We start from the raw sequence: 20,100 nt of genomic DNA, 5'->3' as shown, positions 1-20,100 counted from the left end.
TAGGCACTTTATTAAAGAAAAGTTAGACCGCGGAGCTATTTGTATTCCCTATGTACCTTCAGTCCAACAGATTGCCGATGTCTTTACGAAAGGGTTATCGAGACAGACGTTTGAAGCTTGTATTAGCAAGTTGGGCCTTGCCGATATCTATGCCCCAACTTGAGGGGGAGTGTTGAAATATGTTAAATTAGCCCTACGGGCATTTTTGTCTTTTTACCATATTTGCTAAATTAGGGTTTCACATTATTCTATTTATATCTAAGGTTGGGTATATTGTAAACAAGACATAAAAATAATAAGTTCTTTTCTACCGTGGTTTTTCTTCCCTGAATTAGGGTTTTCCACGTAAACTCCTTGTGTTGTCTTCTTTCCCTATTTCAATACTATCCTTCACGACCGTCTCCATGGATGTTACCTTCTTTGAAGATCAACCATTCTTCCCCATTAATCATCTTCAGGGGGAGAGTACTAGTGAAGAGACTAATTGGAGTCCAAATTCGCTAGTGTTACCTGAACCTGGGAATGGGAGCATTCTTACTGAACCTGTCATAAGTGTCAACGAGACTATCCTTCCTACTAAACAAGTCCCGTGGATAACGTAACTATAGGAAGAATCTTAGAAAGAAAACAGTGTCGCCTATCATCTCTTCGGCTCCAGTCCACAGGTATTGGTATTCCTATCCTTGATGATAGTAACATTTGTCTTGATAATGATGTTTGTGTTGAAGATAATGTGAGTAAAGACAAAGAAAGTGGTGATAGTATCGACAATTGTACCAAGGACACCTTATGCGACGAGGGTGTAGGTACAAGTGATGACAATTTTGGAAAACCTATTCCAGCGGATAGTACTCTTGAAGGTGAAAGAGATCACTCAGAAGGTAAGACTCATGAGCAGAAGGCTGAATGTGGTGGAGAATCAGATGGGAAGAAAAGCCATGATGCCTCTCTTGATCTTCCCATTGCCTTGAGAAAAGGTACGATTGAAACAGTCTACACGAGTCCTCCCCCAAGATTCGAGAAACAGTTTAGTCATCGAGTTTGTAAATTAAGGAAATCCTTGTATGGATTGAAACAGTCTCCAAGGGCCTGGTTTGGCATATTCACTACCTTCGTAACATCACAAGGGTACAGTCAGAGACATTCTGATCACACCCTCTTTACGAAAAGGTCGGTATCAGGGAAAATTGCAGTTCTTATTGTGTATGTGGATGACATTGTCATATCAAGTGATGATGCTTCAGAAATCGACAAGCTGAAGAGGAAAATGACTGAGGAATTTAAGATTAAGGACCTCAAAAAATTGAGGTACTTTCTCGGAATGGAAGTGGCTCGATCGAAAGAAGGGATTTCAGTTTCTCAACGAAAACACACTCTCGACTTACTTAAGGAGACAGATATGACAGGTTGTAAACCAGTTGATACCCATGTGGAAGTTAATGCTAAACTCAGTAACTTGAATAATAGTGTTCCGGTCAACAAGGAAAGATATCAGTAGCTTGTTGGGAAATTGATCTACCTTTCTCATACCAGACCATACATATCTTATGCTGTTAGTGCAGTCAGTCAATTTATGCAAGCTCCTTACGAAGAACACATGAAAGCAGTGGAGCACATCTTGAGATATTTGAAAACCTCTCCTGGTAAGGGGTTGATGTTCAGGAAGTCTGACAAACGGTGCATCGAGGCGTACACGGATGCTGATTGGGCAGGTTCTGTGGTAGACAGAAAGTCGACATCTGGGTACTGTACCTTCTTGTGGGGTAAACTTGTTACTTGGAAGAGTAAGAAACAAGGAGTTGTTGCTAGAAGCAGTGCCGAAGCAGAATACAGGGCCATAAGTCTTAGGATACGTGAAGAAATTTGGTTGAAAAAGGTCCTAACTGATCTCTATCAAGATAGTGATCTTCTGATGAAACTTTATTGAGAAATAAAGCCGCAATAAACATCGCAAATAATCTAGTGCAGCATGACAGAACAAAGCATGTGGAAATTGATAGATATTTCATCAAAGAGAGACTTGACAATGGCAACGTCTGTATCCCCTACATTCCTTCCAGTCAATAAATAGCATATGTTCTCACAAAAGGGCTTCCTAAACAGAACTTTGACTCTTGTATTAGCAAGTTGGGCCTTGTTGATATCTACGCCCCAACTTGAGGGGGAGTGCTGAAAGTGGGATTTGTACCCTAAGAGTATTTTTGTTTTTTTACAATACTCCGGGGTTTCCTACTTTTCTATTTATACGTGCAGTCTCCTTGTCTCCTGTGTATCAATTCTAATAAGAAAATTCTATATCGTGGTTTTTTCTCCCTAGCAGTTTTCCACGTAAATCTGTGTGTGTCCTTTTTCTCTTCTCTCTTTCTTTTTCATCAAGGTCTTTAAACAATCAACTAATCAAGAATATGACCCGAGAATTTCAAACTTAGTACACCCTTAATATCAAAATAACAAAATTCTGAGCAGCAAATGACCACTCTATCTTAGATGGTAATGTTAATACTAATTAAAGTGGTTTTGTTGCACCTCTTTGAGTATATGTGTAAAATTCTCAGTTTAAGTTCATGGTCAGCTTCAGAGTCAGTGTCCTTGAATTCCATATCTGCTAGTAAATGCTCAGCATCATTGTCATACTCAATATCAAACTCCTTCCGCTTGAAGTTATATCCACTCAACTCAACCACAGAAGGCCCACTGTCACCTAACACCCTGGGTTTTTTCTCACTAAAGATTCTGTCTGCTTCAGAATCTGCAAATATTTAAAATTAAAAAAAAAATTAAAAAAAAAAGAACGTGAAGGGAAAGAAACTAACAACGAAGATGCCAGATATTCCATCAAATTAAAGCGGTTACTTGAAAAACCTAAAATAAGTAACTTTTTATAACTGACTTAAAAATTAATAGGTGTTGGTTGATAAACTCTTCACATATGGTTTAAGACTAAGTGAGCTAGAATGTCAAGTGCATATAATGCTCATGTTCTTGGCAACAGATGAAGTCACATGCACATTATATGGCAATTAAATTCCATGTGCTTCAACGCGAATTGATTTAGATGCAAACCAAGTGATGGTGATAATATGTAAGACCCCTAATTTTGGGAATAGTAGGATTACTAGTAAATATTAGGATTAGTAAATATTAGGATAAATATTAGAAGGGGTAAATTAGTAATTAGATAAGGAGTTGGTTAGGGCTTTTGGTTATAAATAGAGGGAGTAGGTTGAGAGGAAGGTAGGAAGAATTTGGTGGAAATTTCCATTGGGGAATTTGGGAGAGACTAGCCCTCTCGAAAGGCTAGGGTTTATCATGTTAGTTTGTGAGTTTATAGCATATTTCAATACATTTTCCTATATTTTTATAATTGAATTGTCCTTTAGTTTTTTTTCTATATTTTTAGTACTGTTCTTGTTAGGAGGGTTCCTAACATAATATCACAACTCAATCAGGGAAGCAAAAGTTTGCAAAATGCAGAAAACAAACCTCCTTGTTTGGTTTCATTCTTTATCTGCAGTTTGTTTGACTTCTTTACTGCACCTGAAAATGTGCTACCACTGATTGAACCTACAAACAATTTCATCTATTATAATCGGAAATTGAGAATGTTAAAGAATGCATATTCCTTTCCAGGAATGCATTCATATAGGAGAATGCAGAGAAAAAAAAACAGTATTTACTCAGTTACCTGCAGTTCCACTTGATGATGTTTGATGGGCGGAGTCCTCTTTCTTTGATTCTTCACATCTGATAAAGACACACATATAAAATTTTTTATAGAGGGATTAAACAAAGATAATAGTGAAACATGAACAGAAAATGAAAATGGTTATACTTGACTCTCGCTGATAATGAAGATCCTTCATTAAGGTTATGCTCCCCTACCATAGGAAACTCTGCAGTAAATATAATACACAAATATTAGATGATTGTCCAAGTGGTGAAATCTGCAGTAAATAGTGCACAATCAAAGTTCTGTAAATTTGTACTAGATTATTTAAATTTGTAGCTCTCACTAGAAGTAGAATACTAGCTAAAATCTGCACCAGATGAAAAAGGGTGCATTTGTGACAAACATGCATATGCATAGATTTCAATTTCAGAAAAAGAATAGTCCATTAGATGACTGCCCAAAATGCAATAGCAATGGTCACAAAGAAGAAATATGTGAGTAGTAGGAAATATAACAAAATATATTTTCGTTTGACAAATGAAGTCAACGTATACACTTTTGTCCACAGTTTTTCCAAAAAGGCAATTACCTAAAGAAACAGGTTCATTACCTTTCTTGACCTCACCAGGGACTGTGGCCATGGCAAGGAGCTCCTCCCTGCTCTTACCCATAACGTGTGACAGGTCCTAAATAGAGTAGAGAATGCTGTTCTTATTTTCATTCCAAATGATTGACTATGTAGTATAGAAAAAACAACATATGTTTAAGTTAATCTGACAGTCTTACAGGGAGAGGGAAGCAAGGGGAGTTCATATATATAGCATTATAGTGATTGAGACACTGCATCTTGCTCTTCGTTCCAACATGCTCTGCAACTCCATCCCAATTTCCAAATCCATACACTGCAATGCCCTGAATATCGAGTGATTTTGGCCCAAGATCAGGATAACTAGAGTTCAAAATTATGGGGAGGAGCAACATCCCTGATGGGAAAAACTTGATCAGAGTATTTCGAGAAACTTACTATATAGAGGGTATAAAATGCAGGTAAAGAGTCAAGCATTTATTAGCAATCATATCGAGTATAGAATATATATAGATAAGCATTTCTCCTTGAACAAACGATAAATGATGAAGTGGTATTTGTAACCGGAATTTATGAGATCATAAAATAAAATGATATGACAAATAAGCTTTAAGAAACTACAATATTCGATGTGTATTCAGATTGATAACTAGACCTTAACAGAGGATGACTATTGTGTAGCCTAAATCAACGTAAGAAGAGAATGGAGCTAGAATAATACTCGTAGTAGAGAGAATATATGATCACTGCATATTTTGTTAAAACCTTGATTTACATATGCATAAGTACAAATACAATCTTGTAGATGACCCCCAAGTAATCATCATCATCATACCTCCAAAAGTAAGCTCTCCTCATCTGCATGCCAATCTGGACATAGAAGAGGAAATGACAAATTATCCTGTCAGAAAAAGTATTTCCATCTTATGAGTTAATATTTGTAAACAATCAAACCAATATTTTAAGCAACTCAGATCCATTAAATAAAGGGGCAACAGTAATAAAGGATATAGATAAAATAAAACTGTTATGGAACCATCAAGTTAAAAAGGGGTAGATAGTTTTTAAATAAGCAAAGAAACAAAAAAAAAAAAAAAAAAAAAAAAAAAAAAAAAAAAAAAAAACTATTCTCCCTTCGTAATAAATTCAGTTTATTTTATTTTTATTTTTATTTTTCTTTTTTCTTTTTTTTGTGTGTGTGGGGGTGGGGGTGGGGGGTGTGGTTTGTAACTTACTGAGGGGAACATGTATTTGAATGTGTTCTCTAAGTAAAAATATCTTAAAATTTACCAACATTTAACTGTAGCTTTCTTGAAATAACAAAGGAAAATTCACCTTATCCATTTAAGGCTTTGGAGGTTAAGTGGTTCATTTCAATAAACTTGATCTACTTGATATCGTGCATTGAGAGCAGGGTATTTCAAAAGGTAAGCAGATCACAAAGAAGCAGTGACTTCTTTTTCAACTTCATAAATTTCAACTAAAAAATGGGGCCAGGATAAAATACAAGTCGTTGGGACCCTTTTCTCTGGAGGAATCCTTACCGAAGATTTACCATATCTCCATGAAACAAGAAGCCATAATTGAAGAGTGTTGGAATCCGATGACCAATGACTGGGACCTTGGTTTTAGAGTGGCATTAAAGACGGAGAACTTGATAGTTGGATTAGTTTGGTCAGGCTGATCATAATATGAATGATTGTACAATTTTTATTTCTATTCCAATACTGTACAATCAAAATCTTCCTTATGGTGTCGAAGACACAATATATATATATATATATATATATATATATTTTGTAATTATAGCCTACCTAAAATCCTCCATGATTGGGAGGCGGTTCTTTGTTAGTTTTCTTTTTTTCCCCCTTCTCACCCCTTCTCCTCCATACAATACTTACACACACACGCATATTCATCTCAACTTCTTATTTTAGCAAGGTTTTATTGAAAAGTAGACATCTATGACCTTTGAGTAGGGATGAAGCAAATCGATGCAGGGGTTTGACCATCAAAATCTCTTTTATTTGTAAAACTAGCCATTGAAGGCTAGTAGATAGGAAAATAGCCTTTGAAGGCTAATGTAGCTGTTGGAGGCTCAGGTTACTTAAGCTTAAGTTAGTATAAACTAGTATAAACACTAGTGTCCATTAGTAAAGAAGCAGATGTCAGGAAATAAAAGTTCGGTTACATCATAAATAACAACACATTTGCAAGTTGTAGTTGATACTCATAACTGCCTTATTATCAGCATCAAGTTGTCTGCAAAGGACTTCTCACTCCTAATACAGTAGAACATATATTTGTTAAAGAACATGCAGAAGAAGACTGAATACTTATTGTAGATTCAATAAATGGCAGACCCTACACCAGTAACCGTGCCCAATGGTTTAAGTAACAAGGGCCGAGGTAATAACATGTAGTAATAAGGATACTTACCATAACCCTGTAAGGATGATTGCTTTTATGAGGTGTAAGCTCTGCTCCAACAGAAAAGCACTCCACACAGAGGTCAAAATCTGGACATGCCACACACTTCATGCGAATCCTCCCTGATAAATCTTTGTTGCAGTAATTACAATGGTATAAGGCTGCTTTTCCATCCCTCGATTCCTGACCTGCTAAGATAACAGTAGAATTTATACAATGGCCAGGCGAAAATAAGAAAAGAAAACAGAAAACAACAGAAATCACATTACTGTAACCCAACTATAAAGGCCCTTCTCTCATTTCTTGACCTACTATCCTAAAAGCGCACCACCCCCCCCCCCCCCCCCCAAAAAAAAAAAAAAAAAAAAAAGAAACTGTCGAAATGAGCCAAAAAGATTTAAAATGGTGCAAAACACATTACTGGAAGCACACTATGACTTTAGGGGATTGTGTAAAAATTGCATCTATGAGTGAAATAAGGAACCAGAACCCTCACTAATTCATAAATGAAAGTGCAACATGACTTTAAAGGATTGTATAAAAATTTCTTCTACAAGTTGAATAAGGAACAACAACCTTTAGTAAATCATAAATGAAAGATTGCACCCGTTTTCCTCTCTCTCTCTCTCTCTCTCTCCAATGATATTACAGCAGAATACCTGTAGCTGGATTCGTAGCCTCTGTGGAACTAGGCCTTTTCCTCTTGGATTTACTGAAAAATGGATTCAGAGAAGTACAACATGAGAGTCACATAGAAGAATCTTGCACAAAATAAAGGACAACTTCATACCGAGTATTAAATTAACCACGAACATACTCTTCTGATTTTTTTTTTTTTTTTTTTTGACAAACTCTGCTGTCACACACGTTCAATCAAACAAGAGAATAAAAGAAAAGAAAATACAAAATTAGAATTTCGGTTCTTCCAATATTCAGGATCCTACCTAAACCATGTTTTCCAGTGCAAGTGTCATTTTGAGATTAAAAGGATCAGTGATATATATTCTGACAGTTAAGAACTTGGCAGACTTGATTAAAAGAAGCTAGCTAGTATCCCTTCAACTCATGTTCCGTTCCTAAAAACTTCAAGACAAACTATAATTTCATTCAGACAAAACATAAGAAGAGTCTCATGCAATTAAACAAAATGTAACGCATTCTCAATAGCTAAAGTTTCCAGCAATTCAGAGTCAGATTAGCTCGAATTCATAGCTAGAACGCTTAAACGAAAAGCACAGACCTCTGATTGGAGTCCTCATCTTCCGGACGAGACACCATCCGAGAACGACCCATCGATCCGAATAACCAAATTTCAGTACAAAGAGAACGAGACCACAAAATTCTTTTGACCTTTGTTCAGGATTCGCCTTGTGACGCCGGAAGTCGAGTTTCACCGGAGGTCGAGGCGGCGGCGCCGGGTGGAGGATTGCCGTCGGTGGGTTTCGCGAGAGGTCAGGGCTGAGAGGGAACGAGAGAGGCAGAGTATGCTGTGTCGTAAAATTCACTTTTAGCTAATTACATGTGTTTGTCTAATGTGATTATTTTAAATGATCCATACAAATTTAATTTTCACATCACATTAAAATTACTTATGATGCAATGTCAAAGTATACTCTATATTGTATAAGAATTATATTCTACGCTTATATTTTTCTGAATAGATGCATATGGCATCAACATCGGGATCTATCATAGACGAGAAATTGTAGGTCGGGAGTACCACTTGACAAAAAATAAAGATCAGTTTTTTAGGCTATGCTAAGATAGCATGGAGAACTAGTTTAAGTGAAACACACATTTTAGTTCTTCTGGTAGTTTTACTAACCTTTCTTGATACTTTCATCACGTCAGGAAAGTTAAAATAAAACCCTAACTGTTCGACTATTTTCATCGTGTTCCTTCTTATTTGCATTGAAGATTTATGACGATGTCATGCATATCTCTCAACATATTTTAATTGAATGTTGAACAAGTTATTTAATTAGTTGAATGTGTTGTTTGTTTCAAGCTCTACATCTTTAGAGTGAATGTGTAGCATAAATTGAACGTTTCAATTGGATTGATATGTCTAAATGTATGGGAGGATAAGCATAAAGATTAACGAGGAGTTGAAGAAACTAGTTTGTGAATTTGCCACAAAATCCAGTTGCTTCATTGCTATTTGCGCCCAAGATATCATTCTAGCATTATGTGTACTAATGCAAAAAGATATGATGTAGTGCAAGCAACGCAAGACTCGATTTATGTGTGAGCGTTTAGGTGTGTGTGTAAGGTGAGAGGAGGAGGTTGATATAGATATAATTGCTCATGAACTCATTTATTTAATCCAATATGGATAGAGATACTTAAAACAATATTCATAACTTAGTTTAGGAGTAAACAACTTAATTATTAATCTTAACAAAAATTTCTTAATTTTTTAACTTACAAAAATATCTGTCGATATCAATATTTTATCGATCTATCCATTGACATGTCCATAAAATTGAAATATCGATATTGATATGGAAATCGATATTTTAATCCTTGCTTCATATGTCCTTAAATATGTCTTTCTTAACTTATTGTTAAAAACTTTATTTTCTCTGACTATAAATGCAAGTCAAGATGTCATAGTTGAAAGATGAACCCATTCTAAAAATGCTTGAGAATATAAGATATCTGTGAATAGAATGCTTGGAAATATGATATATGAGAATCAAAGATAACTGTGTATAGTTGTGCATGAAAAATGCTATCAGAATTTTATGAACAAAAATTATGTTTGTATTTAATTTATGAAATTAAGCATGACAATCTTATACAATAATAATAAATTAATGAATTAAATAATAAATATCATTTAATATATTAATAAAAATAAAGTAATTTAATATTCATTAATGGAAAGAAAAAACAAAAGAACATAATGATAAGAATTGAAGGAAATAAAAGAGAGAAGAAAAATTAAAAAAAAATAGATGTAAGTTACAAAAATAAATAATAAGAAGCTAATACTTGAGGGAGATGTTAGAAGAAGCTTGTATATGAGGGAGAGGATTTTAGCAAACCTACCCTTTTGCACGGTTAGGTAAATTCTTGCGTTGGAGGGTAATAGGGATGCGGAGGAAAATGAATCAAAAACCATCAAACAAACGTGAGCTTCAAATGTCCAAGCCCATTATCATTTCGAAATTCCATCCAAATATGTTATTAAGAGGAAAGTAATTGGGAGAGTTGATACGAATAACGAGGTGAGAAATGTGAGTTAAATGCGAATAACGAGGTAATAAACCTCTTTAATAATTGGTGAACCAAACGATGGGTGAGTTTTTTTATCCACCCAACCTAACCCAACTTGAGGGCCAAACACTCCCTAAGAGTCAATAGAATTGTGAACAAGTTTTGGGTTCTTGATTAAGCCATGTTAAAGACCTAAAAAAGTCAGCTAATGTCGCTTCTTGGGCTACAAGAGTTAGGAAATGAGTGACATGAAATGAGAGTACAAAATAGCCAATGGACTGAAATGTTGTCAACAATGGAAGAAAGATAAGCTCCATTCACAAGAAATATGGATGGAACACAAGGAATTGAGTCCTCAAACTATTAGGTACGCTTTAGCATTAATTCGTAAATTTTAAAATATAATTTTGTGAAGTCATGTAGCTATCCTAGAGTTACAATAGACACTTTTTGCACATAGTATATATAAAAGAATTTTTCATATGATAGATAATATCAACCGTTCAAGACATCAAAATATTATTTATATCTTTTTTATTGATTTTGATGCAATTTTAATATTTTCTAGTTTATCATTTTTACGTCATATTAAGTAAGGGTATTTTTGTCATTTTGTTATGATTAGTGATGTGACATTAGGTGATAAGGAAACAAATGGTAACAAAGAGCTAAAGTATTAAATGTTTACTTCCAAGATAAGATTCCTACCCATAGTGAAGAATTGCAACTTTTTATGCATTAAAAAACACATTTTCATCTAAGAGACATAATGAATATGAAATTCTAGATTCATATCCACATTCTTTATGAATTATATACTATTTTAATTTCATGTTTTTACATTTATGAAAGTAGTTGAAGATGTGTTAGATGAATTTAGACCACATAGGAGAAAGACTGTATCTTTTCATGGTGTCTTTTCATTTAATTTAAATAGTGCTGTATTTTTCATATTTGAAGATAGAATTGGATTTTGAATGAATTGTCATAGAGTTAGAATCTTTCAAGTTTTCTGCGTTCTTTGTATTCTTGTGTTAGAATGCATCTTGTAGAACTTTCAATCTAGTTTGATTAATTAGATTGTGAAGAGTTCGAAATCTTGAAGTTAGGAAAATGTTTTCATTTCTTCTTGATATTTGATCAATCTTCCAAGCCAAATATGTTTTAGCTTTCTTGGGGTTGTTATTAACTTGTTAATGGAAGTTATTCTTATTATCCTTGTGGGGTGTTTACCTAAACTAAGGAGAGTTATCAAACATAACTAAGGTAGTTGTCTTTATCATTTGGTGTCAAAAGTAGAATACCAAAAATGTTAAGAAACCTTCAAGATTCGATCTAAGAACCATGTTAAAAAACAAGGCCCAAAGAACTCAACCCCAATAGATCTCAAAGCCCATTTGATCTCAACCCCTAAGATAAATTAGATAACAGATTACTTAGATGATCTAATAAACTAAGGATCAGACAAAGTTAGAAACTCTCATCAATCTTTGATTTTCAAAGCACTCCACAAGTAAAGACAGATCAATCCTTACTTGAATGCTCCAAATATTCATGCATTCTACTACAAGAACACATAAGAAACAATTAAAAAGTTTTCAAGGTTTAATCCAAGGTTCTACATTTCCAAATCTTATTCTTTTTATCAAATGTGAAAAATACAGTACTATTTATACAAAATGAAAAGACACTATGAAAGGATACGACCATTCACACCTATATTATCTAAATTCATGTAACACGTACCCCTTCAACAACTCTCATAAGTGTACGCCAAAAATGGCTAAGGAATTTGACATCTCTATCAGATACAATGGACTTGGGCACTCCATGAAGTCGAACAATCTCTTTTGGCTATATAAACTGCATCATTTGTCTTTTTGCAAGCAAGAAAGTGAGTCATTTTACTGAAATGGTCCACTATCACCATTACTGCATCATACCCTCGTTGGGTTTTTGGAAGACCACGTACAAAGTCGGCTGATAAGTCTTCCCAAATGGTTGTGGGAATAGGTAATGGTGAATATAGACCCGCATTAGTGCTTGTGCCTTTTGCTTTTTGACAAATAGAACATCTATTAACAAAGTTATTTGTGTCCTTCCGAATTTGTGGTCAATAAAACCGAGCAGCCACTAGTTCAAAAGTTTTATTTTGACCAAAATGTCCAGCCAATCCTCCTGAGTGTGCTTCTTTTAAAAGAGCTTTTCGAAGGGAAGTGTGTGGAATACACAATTTCTTTCCCTTGAATAAGAAACCATCCACTATATGAAAATCATTAGTCTTTATAAAGTGGGTGCAATTATACCATATCTCAACAAAATCAACATCTTCTTTATATAAGCATGGGAGATGAGAGAAAGCAATTACTTCGGTGGCTAAGATAGTAAGGAGAGAATTCTTTCGACTTAGAGTATCATCTACTTTATTCTCCTTTCCTGATTGGTGTTTGATCATAAAGTCAAACCTTTGAATGAAGGAAATCCACCGTGCGTGCATACGACTAATATTCTTTTGAGATTGTAGGTACTTTTTACGAAAAGTGATCTGTCAACAAGAGAAATTCTTTAGAAAGAAGATAGTGCTCCCATAGTTCAAAGCTCTAACAAGGGCATACAATTCTTGTTCATAAGTACTCCAGTTCTGCCTTGAATTACTGAGTTTTTCACTAAAGAACTCAATAAGGTGCCCTTGCTATGATAATACACCTCTAATGCCCACTCCATAGGCATCCACGACTACTTCAAATGGTAAAGAGAAGTCTAGTAGCTTAAGAACAGGGCTGGAACTCAACTTTCCTTTGATACATTCAAAGCTACTGTGTTGTTTCTCTCCCCAATGGAAACTGCCTTTCTTTAGACAATTAGTAATAGGTGCTACGATAGAGCTGAAATCCTTGATAAATTTTCTGTAAAATGAAGCCAAACCAAGGAAGGTTTGAATGTCTTTTACTGAGCATGGAGTTGGCTATTGGGTAATAGCTTCAATCTTCTTTGGATCAACTTTAATTTGATTGTGACCAATTAAGAAGCCAAGAAATGTAATTTCCTTTACTAGAAAAAAAACATTTCTCATGATTGAATAGAGCTTGTCGGTTGTTAATGCTTGAAAAAGGCTTCGAAGGTGCTAAATGCTCCTCAATGTTCCTGCTATACACCAAAATATCGTCAAAGTACACTACGATAAATTTGTTAAGGAAAGGATGGAGTACTTGATTCATGAGTATCATGAAAGTGCTTGGAGCATTTGATAGCCCAAAGGGCATGACTAGCCATTCGAACAATCCTTCATTGGTCTTGAAAGCCGTCTTCCATTCATCACCCGGTCGTATTCTTATTTGGTGGTATCCACTCTTCAAATCCACCTTAGAAAAGATCAATGCTCCTTCAAGTTGGTCAAGTAGATCACTTATACGAGGGATTGGAAAACGGTATTTCACGGTGATTCGATTAATGGCTTTACTGTCTACACACATTCTTCAGCTTTCATCTTTCTTTGGAGTTAGTAGGGTTGGGATTACACACGAGCTTAAACTTGGTTGAATGTGCCCTTTGTTAAGTAACTCCTTGATGTGTTGGTGAAGGATTTCGTATTCCTTAGGACTCATTCTATAGTGAGGCAAGTTTGGTAGTGTAGCTCCCGGGATTAGGTCAACGTGGTGTTGAATATTTCTCAATAGGGGCGGCCCCTCGGGTTCTCCTTTAAGGAGGGGGAATTCATCGAACAATTCTTGTATCACCGAAGGGTTCTCATTCTCTTGTATTTCCTCGGGCTTATCANGCCCCTCGGGTTCTCCTTTAAGGAGGGGGAATTCATCGAACAATTCTTGTATCATCGGAGGGTTCCCATTCTCTTGTATTTCCTCGAACTTATCAACAACAACAAGTCCTAGTATATCTTATTCTCTTTCTTTCATCAAAGTTTTGCCACTAATTGTTATAAACATGTGGCTGTTGTCTTCCTTTTTCACCTTTACGCCTTTATCATTCTTCTTGTTTAGTGGAAGTAAGACTACTTTCTTGCCCATCTAATTAAACTCGTATGTATTCTCTCTCCCCTTGTGTAAGGTTCGAGTATCATATTGCCATGGTGTCCCTAACAATATGTGACATACATCCATTTCTAATACATCGCATACTATTTGGTCTTTGTAGCTATTACTAATTGAAAGGGGAATGGTGCGAATTTCACTTACTTGTGCCTCGCCACCTTTCTTTACCCATATTATCTTATATGGGTTTGGATGAGTCTCCACTTTGAGATTTAGAGCCACCACTAGCTTTTTGGAGACAAAATTCTCGCTACTTCCACTATCTATGATGACATTGCATACCTTGTTGTTGATTGTACACCTTGTTTTGAAAAGACAATGCCTTTGGGGGTTCAAATCCTTTTTAGAAGTGATTAACATTCTTTGGAAAACACAAGAGAGTCTATCACCATCACCCGGTTCAATGAACTCGGCTTTCTCATCTTCTTCTTCATTATTTTCAGCCATCATTTCTTCTTCCTCTTCTATGTAAGCTACTGTTTTTCGTTGGGGGCATGCATTAGATAGATGATTAACTTGGCCACATCGAAAGCATTTGCCCAAAGAAGGCCTATTGTAGGGATTTTGAGCTCTTTTCTTGAATGTGGTCTCGCTCTTCTTCTCTTCACTTCCTTCTTGATTTTCTTTATCTTTGTCTTTGGTCAAGACTGGTGGATTTGGAGGATTTGGTGCTTTACTTGCAGCACTAACCCTTTTGCTTGTGGAGGCTTCCCAAGTGGACCTTCTTGATGAATTCTTGACTCGGATTTCGTTCATCTCCTCCACAGTTTCAACAAAAGAGATAGCTTCAGTAAAAGAGTGGAAATATTATAGTTTTACCTTTTCTTTGATATCCATGCGTAGACCTCCAATAAACCTTGCAATCAAATGTTGCTCACCCTCCATAAGGTTTGTTCTTGCTTCTAGTCGATGGAATTCTTCAATGTAATCAGCCACCGATTGTCCTCCTTGTCTATAATTTTGATATTGACTATACGAGGTTTGTTCGTAATTAGGAGGTAGGAAGCGTTCCTTCATTAAGATTTTCATCTTCTCCCATGATTGAATTGGTCTTCTGCCAATTCTTTTCCGATGGATCTCAAGTTGATCCCACCAAGCCAAGGCACCAGATTTTAACTTTAGTGCCACGAGATGCACTTTCTTGTGCTCGGGAGTGTTCATGTATGTGAAGAAATTTTCTGTGTTCTTGATCCAATCAAGAAATGCTTCAATGTCTCGCTTCCATTGTAACTTGGCAAGTCAATTTTCATCTTGAAAATCATTGTCCTCACGTCTCTCGCCCCTTCCTCTTCTTGGCACAAAGAATTCTTCTTCTTGATCATATTCACTAGATGAATCCCAATCTTGGTTTTCTTGATATCTTTCTTGGCCAATTGGTTGTCTTCTTAGATTTTCATGGTACTATCTTTGAATTCTTGGATGTCTTTCTTGAAATATTTCTTGCTGGTTTTGGCCATTTCTTAAATCGGTAGACACGCTGCTCTTAGGAAGCAGTGCTAGAGCATCTCGGTTTGAGTCCGCCGCCTCTTCTTCCTCTTCCTCCCCATTCTTGATCAACTGGTTGAATATTCTCTCGATTTTGAGGTTCGGTTGCAAGCATTTCAATTCTTATAGCAAGGGTTTCCATGCTTTTTTGAAGTTTTGTTAATATGCCATGAATTCCCTCCAATGAGTTCTCAACGGACAACAAGTGTCAGGTTGAGGATCTTGGAGAGAGGGTGGGAGTATCTTCCACCTCTTGTTCTTGCCCGTGTACATCTCCTTCGATTGGTTAATGGGCTCTCCTTCCCGCCATCGGTTCCCAAATCTTGGAGTATTCTGATACCAATTTTTGTGTGAAACCAAAAATCTAATATTTTGAATCAATGAATCTCCCCTCAAAATGAAGGAAGAGGCTTTATTTATAGAGAAAGATTACAAGTTTGTTCAAAACTAACAAACTAATTATAGTTAAAGTCAAAACTAACAAATTAACTATAGCTAATTAAAGAAGTAAACCTTCTAGTTACATCATTTTCACTATAACTCGAAAGTAAACATTTCATGCTTCAAGAAGACATTTAGCTCTAGCTATTATTATTGCCAATTATTTCCGTATCATTTAGAGTTTCATCGAGAGGCTACTTAAAGCCATGACATTAGGTTGTTTGATAGTTTTACGACCAATTAATTAAATTTTGGCCTTTGTGTTTCTTTCAAGTTTAACTAGGAGAACTTATTGAATTTCTGCAATTCATGTGTTGAATTGCATATATGCCAAGAATATTCAAGTGAGATTGATCTTCTACTTTATGGAGTGTTCATATTTATGTAAGGAACTTGTTCTTTGTCTCAAAATCATTAATCTTTGGGCAATATAATATATATTTAATCAAATCCTTAGGATTGAAACTGAATCAATTTGGGGGATTTTAGTGATTGAGAATTAGGGGTTCTCATATCAAAAGGATTTCTAATACCAATTCTCTAGAGCTTTCGTATCACGTGACTAGCTTTTGGGTGGGTTGCATGCCATTTAGGTTTATTTAGGCACTTCAGGTTGGTTTTGGCCTCAAACTGGCACTTGAAAACTTTTAGGCCACTTAACTAGCTTTCAAGGGCTAGATTACATGATTTAGGCCCACATTAGGCACTTTAGATTAATTTTTACCTTAACTAGGGTTGAGTTACATGCTTTAGTCTCACTTTAGATGCATTTAAATTGATCCTGACTTCCAAAGAATATGTTAGGATACTTAACTAGTTTCGAGAGGTTATTTAGATGTTGTAGGCCCACTTTATGCATTTTAAGTTGATTTTTGCCCTCGAAAGAGAACTTAAACACTTTTAAGACACTTAATTAGCTTCTAGGGTGGGTTATCTGCTTTAGCCTTACTATAGGTTTGTTTTGACCTACAAATAATATATAGACACTTTTAAAACAATTAACTAACATTTGAGGAGAGGCTACATGTTTTAGGCAGCTTTAGGAGGTTGGTTTTGGTCTCTAAAGGGCACTTAAAGCACTTTTTGGCCACTTTCAAATTTTGGGGTAAACTAATTATCTTTGGGGTGAATTATGTGGTTTATGATCACTTTAAGCACCTTTAGTTTAGTTTTGGCATCTAAATGGCACTTAGGAGTACATATTTAGCCACTTGAATAGCTTTTGAACTAGGGTTGCTTGCTTTTGGCTCACTTTTAGGTTGGTTTAGCCTCAAAAGGGCATTATGATATTTTTAGGTAAGTTTCTACCTTCTTGGAGTTGGTTGGTTACATACCTTACCTTAGGCTCACATATTAGTTGATTTTAGCCTTAGGAAAAAAGGCACTTTGACACGCTTTTATGCTACTATATGCTTCAAAGAAAAGAGTTATATGATTTAGGCCCACTTTAAATGTTATCATGTTGAAATAACATTACTTTTGGATACGACTCTTGCATTGTTTTGTATTTAAAATTTTGATATTATGTTTGGTTAAAAAAGAAAATGGTCCTCTAAACCTTCATAAAAGTAACATTCTAGTCTTTGAGATTTAGTTCTTAACATAGTATATTTAAGAATTTAATCCGTTTATTTAAAATTTCTGGTAATCTAATCCCTTACAGTGAAAAAATCTCATCAAAATTAAAGTGTCAAATTTTATAATGTAATGACTTGGTTTTTGTAGTTTATAAACACAATTGGTTCCCAATCGGTTTACCAATCAACATAAGAAAGAAATTTCAATAAATTCTAACAATATTATTTTCACAAAAGAGATTAAATTGTTATAAATTTTAAAATACAAGAATTGTTATAAAATGGGGACAAAATAAGAACAATAAAAAGAACAAGAAGAACACAAAAGAGAAAAAAATAGAGTACAATCTTATTCACTTTTAATTGGTATGTACAAATGATCTCTCAACCTTTAATTATAGAACCAACATAAATAGGAGACAAGCGAGTTATAAACTAAATAGAGGTTAAAAGATGAATGTGTAATTGATAAACGGGGTAATGAATATCTAATTAGAATATTTTTATTTGAATATTATTCATAACAAGAACTAAATTGTTACATATATTAAAATTCATATACTAAGGGAATGTTTTAGAGTGATTCTAAAATAGTTAAGATCACTTTTGTTATTTTCGAAATCACTCTTAAACATGTTTTTAATCACCTAAAATTAATTTTTATTTCAATATAACAAAAATAGTTTTAACCATTTCCAAATCACTCCAAAACATGCACTATTAGTTATCAAATTAAGTCCTTTGAACATTTAGTTTTGTATCTATTTGGCTCTAGACTTTAAAATGTTAAATGTCTTATTTGACCTATTTAACATTGTTTAAATGTCACAGGACGACATATACTATACACAATATTTAAATCTCATTAGACACAAATTCAATTTTATATTATTTACTAGAATGAGTTAACTTTTAAAAAATTCAAATACTTTTATGTCATAAACGTGTTGAACATAAAATTGAAAGTCGATTAATTTTTTTTTTTTTTTTTTTTGGATATTTTTAAGGTTAAAGAACTTAAAGACGTAAAAATTGAATCTTCAACTTATGTCCTAGAAGGGAAAAAGCATATAAAAAAACTCGTGTCATGGAAGCTCGTTGACAATGCCCAAACATAATTTAAATTAATTCATATACTTTGGAAACAAGCTATAAAAGGTAAGAAAAATATTAATTTATATTCTAAAATTTGAAAGTTGTATATCAATTTAAATATTGAAATAATTAACAATTATATCAATTAAAATCTTGAACTTTTGTAAGTTTATTAAATTATAATCTTCATTACATTCTCAATTTGGATAAATGACACCATGGGAAAGAGACTTATAATTTTTATTGATTAAACTCTTAAATTTTCATAACTGAATCAATTTAAATTTTTAGTTAGGATTATCTTTGAAAACCTATTATACATAATCAATTTTATAATCGTCCATTTTGTTAATCCCATATTTGAAGAAATCTTAACACACGTGTAAAAAGTTAATGATAATCTTAATAAAAAGGTAAAATTGATTGAATTATAATAATTTACAAGTTTAATTGATACACTTACAAAAGTTAAAGATTTGAAATGATACAATTTCTAAATTTAGAGGTACAAATTAACATTTTCCTAAAATGTAACAAAAAAAAAAAAAAAAAGTCCATACTTTTAAATCTAAACACACACAATGTATTACCATTTTAAGCAAAAGAGCTCCTCCGCCCATCCACCGGCCGCAGGTAGCGGCGATCCTTGGGCGAATGCGGTGGCTTCCACCACCCTGTCGGCGGCTGAGGAGGGTCCGGCTGATCGTACCCGCACATCCCATACACACAACGAACACGAAAACGACATCTATTCCCACATTTCCCGCAGTTAAACCGGCTGTTGTTTGTGTCAACACAAAAACCTTTGCAACATTGCTGTGGAAATGGGCAGATTTTGCTGCAAGAGCCGCAGTTTTTGACGTCCGAGTCAGTGTCGACGCATCGGTGTTTGCAGCATTTCATGATCTTCTTATTCCCCTCCAACCCATCTCCGTCTAATTTCCGGCAGAAAATTTGCTTTCCCGAGCAATCGTGTTTTGTGAACCGATTGTGATTGTTGCTATCGATTTCGTTGTCGTTGTCCTCGAGCTTCCCCTTTAGCCATGGGGAGAAGTCTTCAGCTTCGATAATGATGAAGAAGGAGAGGGAAATGAGAAGGAAAATATGAGCTAAAAATGTGATGATGGCCATTTGGAGAATCTTGGAGAGGGGATGGCAATGGCTAAAGAAAGGTGTTGAAGAGAGATCTTATATAATGGTTGGGGAAGGAGGGAGCAGGGCACAAATTCCCCATTTGCATTTTTCTAAAAAAAAATATAAATTAAATTGTTAGTTAGGCAATATTTGGATACATTCTAGATTGTATTTTTAAAAAAAAAGTACTAAAAATATTTAAGAAAAAGAAGAAAAAGAAGAATTTGTCATGCAATAAACTGTTGTCTAGACAACGGATAGACTTCGACAAAGATTGATGTAGCCCAAGATTGATATATATATATATATTTACTTCATAAATTTTTAATAAGTTCATCATTGTATATCTATCTATGTGGTAGTTTTTTTTTTTCATCTTATGAGAAACGTTAGACTTTTGAGATAATACTT

The 20,100-nt window shown here is 34.7% G+C and overlaps 2 protein-coding genes across 5 annotated transcripts in view; both read right to left on the bottom strand.

Moving 5' to 3' along the window:
- LOC120085938 (transcriptional adapter ADA2-like) overlaps positions 1-8,256 on the bottom strand; it is a 19,211-nt gene extending 10,955 nt beyond the window's left edge. The window contains exons 1-10 of one of the 4 annotated variants that reach the window (XM_039042265.1): positions 7,927-8,256; positions 7,346-7,398; positions 6,696-6,877; positions 5,092-5,157; positions 4,457-4,582; positions 4,281-4,356; positions 3,833-3,893; positions 3,686-3,744; positions 3,484-3,564; positions 2,527-2,749 (exon numbers count right to left, since the gene is read on the bottom strand). In XM_039042265.1, coding sequence (XP_038898193.1) covers positions 2,527-2,749; positions 3,484-3,564; positions 3,686-3,744; positions 3,833-3,893; positions 4,281-4,356; positions 4,457-4,582; positions 5,092-5,157; positions 6,696-6,877; positions 7,346-7,398; positions 7,927-7,979 — 980 coding nt within the window. In that variant the 5' untranslated portion in view covers positions 7,980-8,256. Of the gene's footprint in view, positions 1-2,526; positions 2,750-3,483; positions 3,565-3,685; positions 3,745-3,832; positions 3,894-4,280; positions 4,357-4,456; positions 4,654-5,091; positions 5,158-6,695; positions 6,878-7,345; positions 7,399-7,926 lie in introns of those variants that run through there. The other 3 variants (XM_039042266.1, XM_039042269.1, XM_039042268.1) reach the window with 3 other exon arrangements.
- A 10,831-nt stretch (positions 8,257-19,087) lies between these two features.
- On the bottom strand, positions 19,088-19,701 carry LOC120087273 (stigma-specific STIG1-like protein 1). Its single transcript, XM_039044219.1, has one exon. The coding sequence runs from the start codon at positions 19,684-19,686 to the stop codon at positions 19,150-19,152; it is 537 nt and encodes a 178-aa protein (XP_038900147.1). The 5' UTR covers positions 19,687-19,701; the 3' UTR covers positions 19,088-19,149.
- Positions 19,702-20,100: the final 399 nt, after the last annotated feature.

The sequence above is a fragment of the Benincasa hispida genome, chromosome 9 (assembly GCF_009727055.1).
Source record: "Benincasa hispida cultivar B227 chromosome 9, ASM972705v1, whole genome shotgun sequence".
Classification (NCBI taxonomy): Eukaryota; Viridiplantae; Streptophyta; class Magnoliopsida; order Cucurbitales; family Cucurbitaceae; genus Benincasa; species Benincasa hispida.
This window is presented reverse-complemented; position numbering and strand designations above follow the sequence as displayed.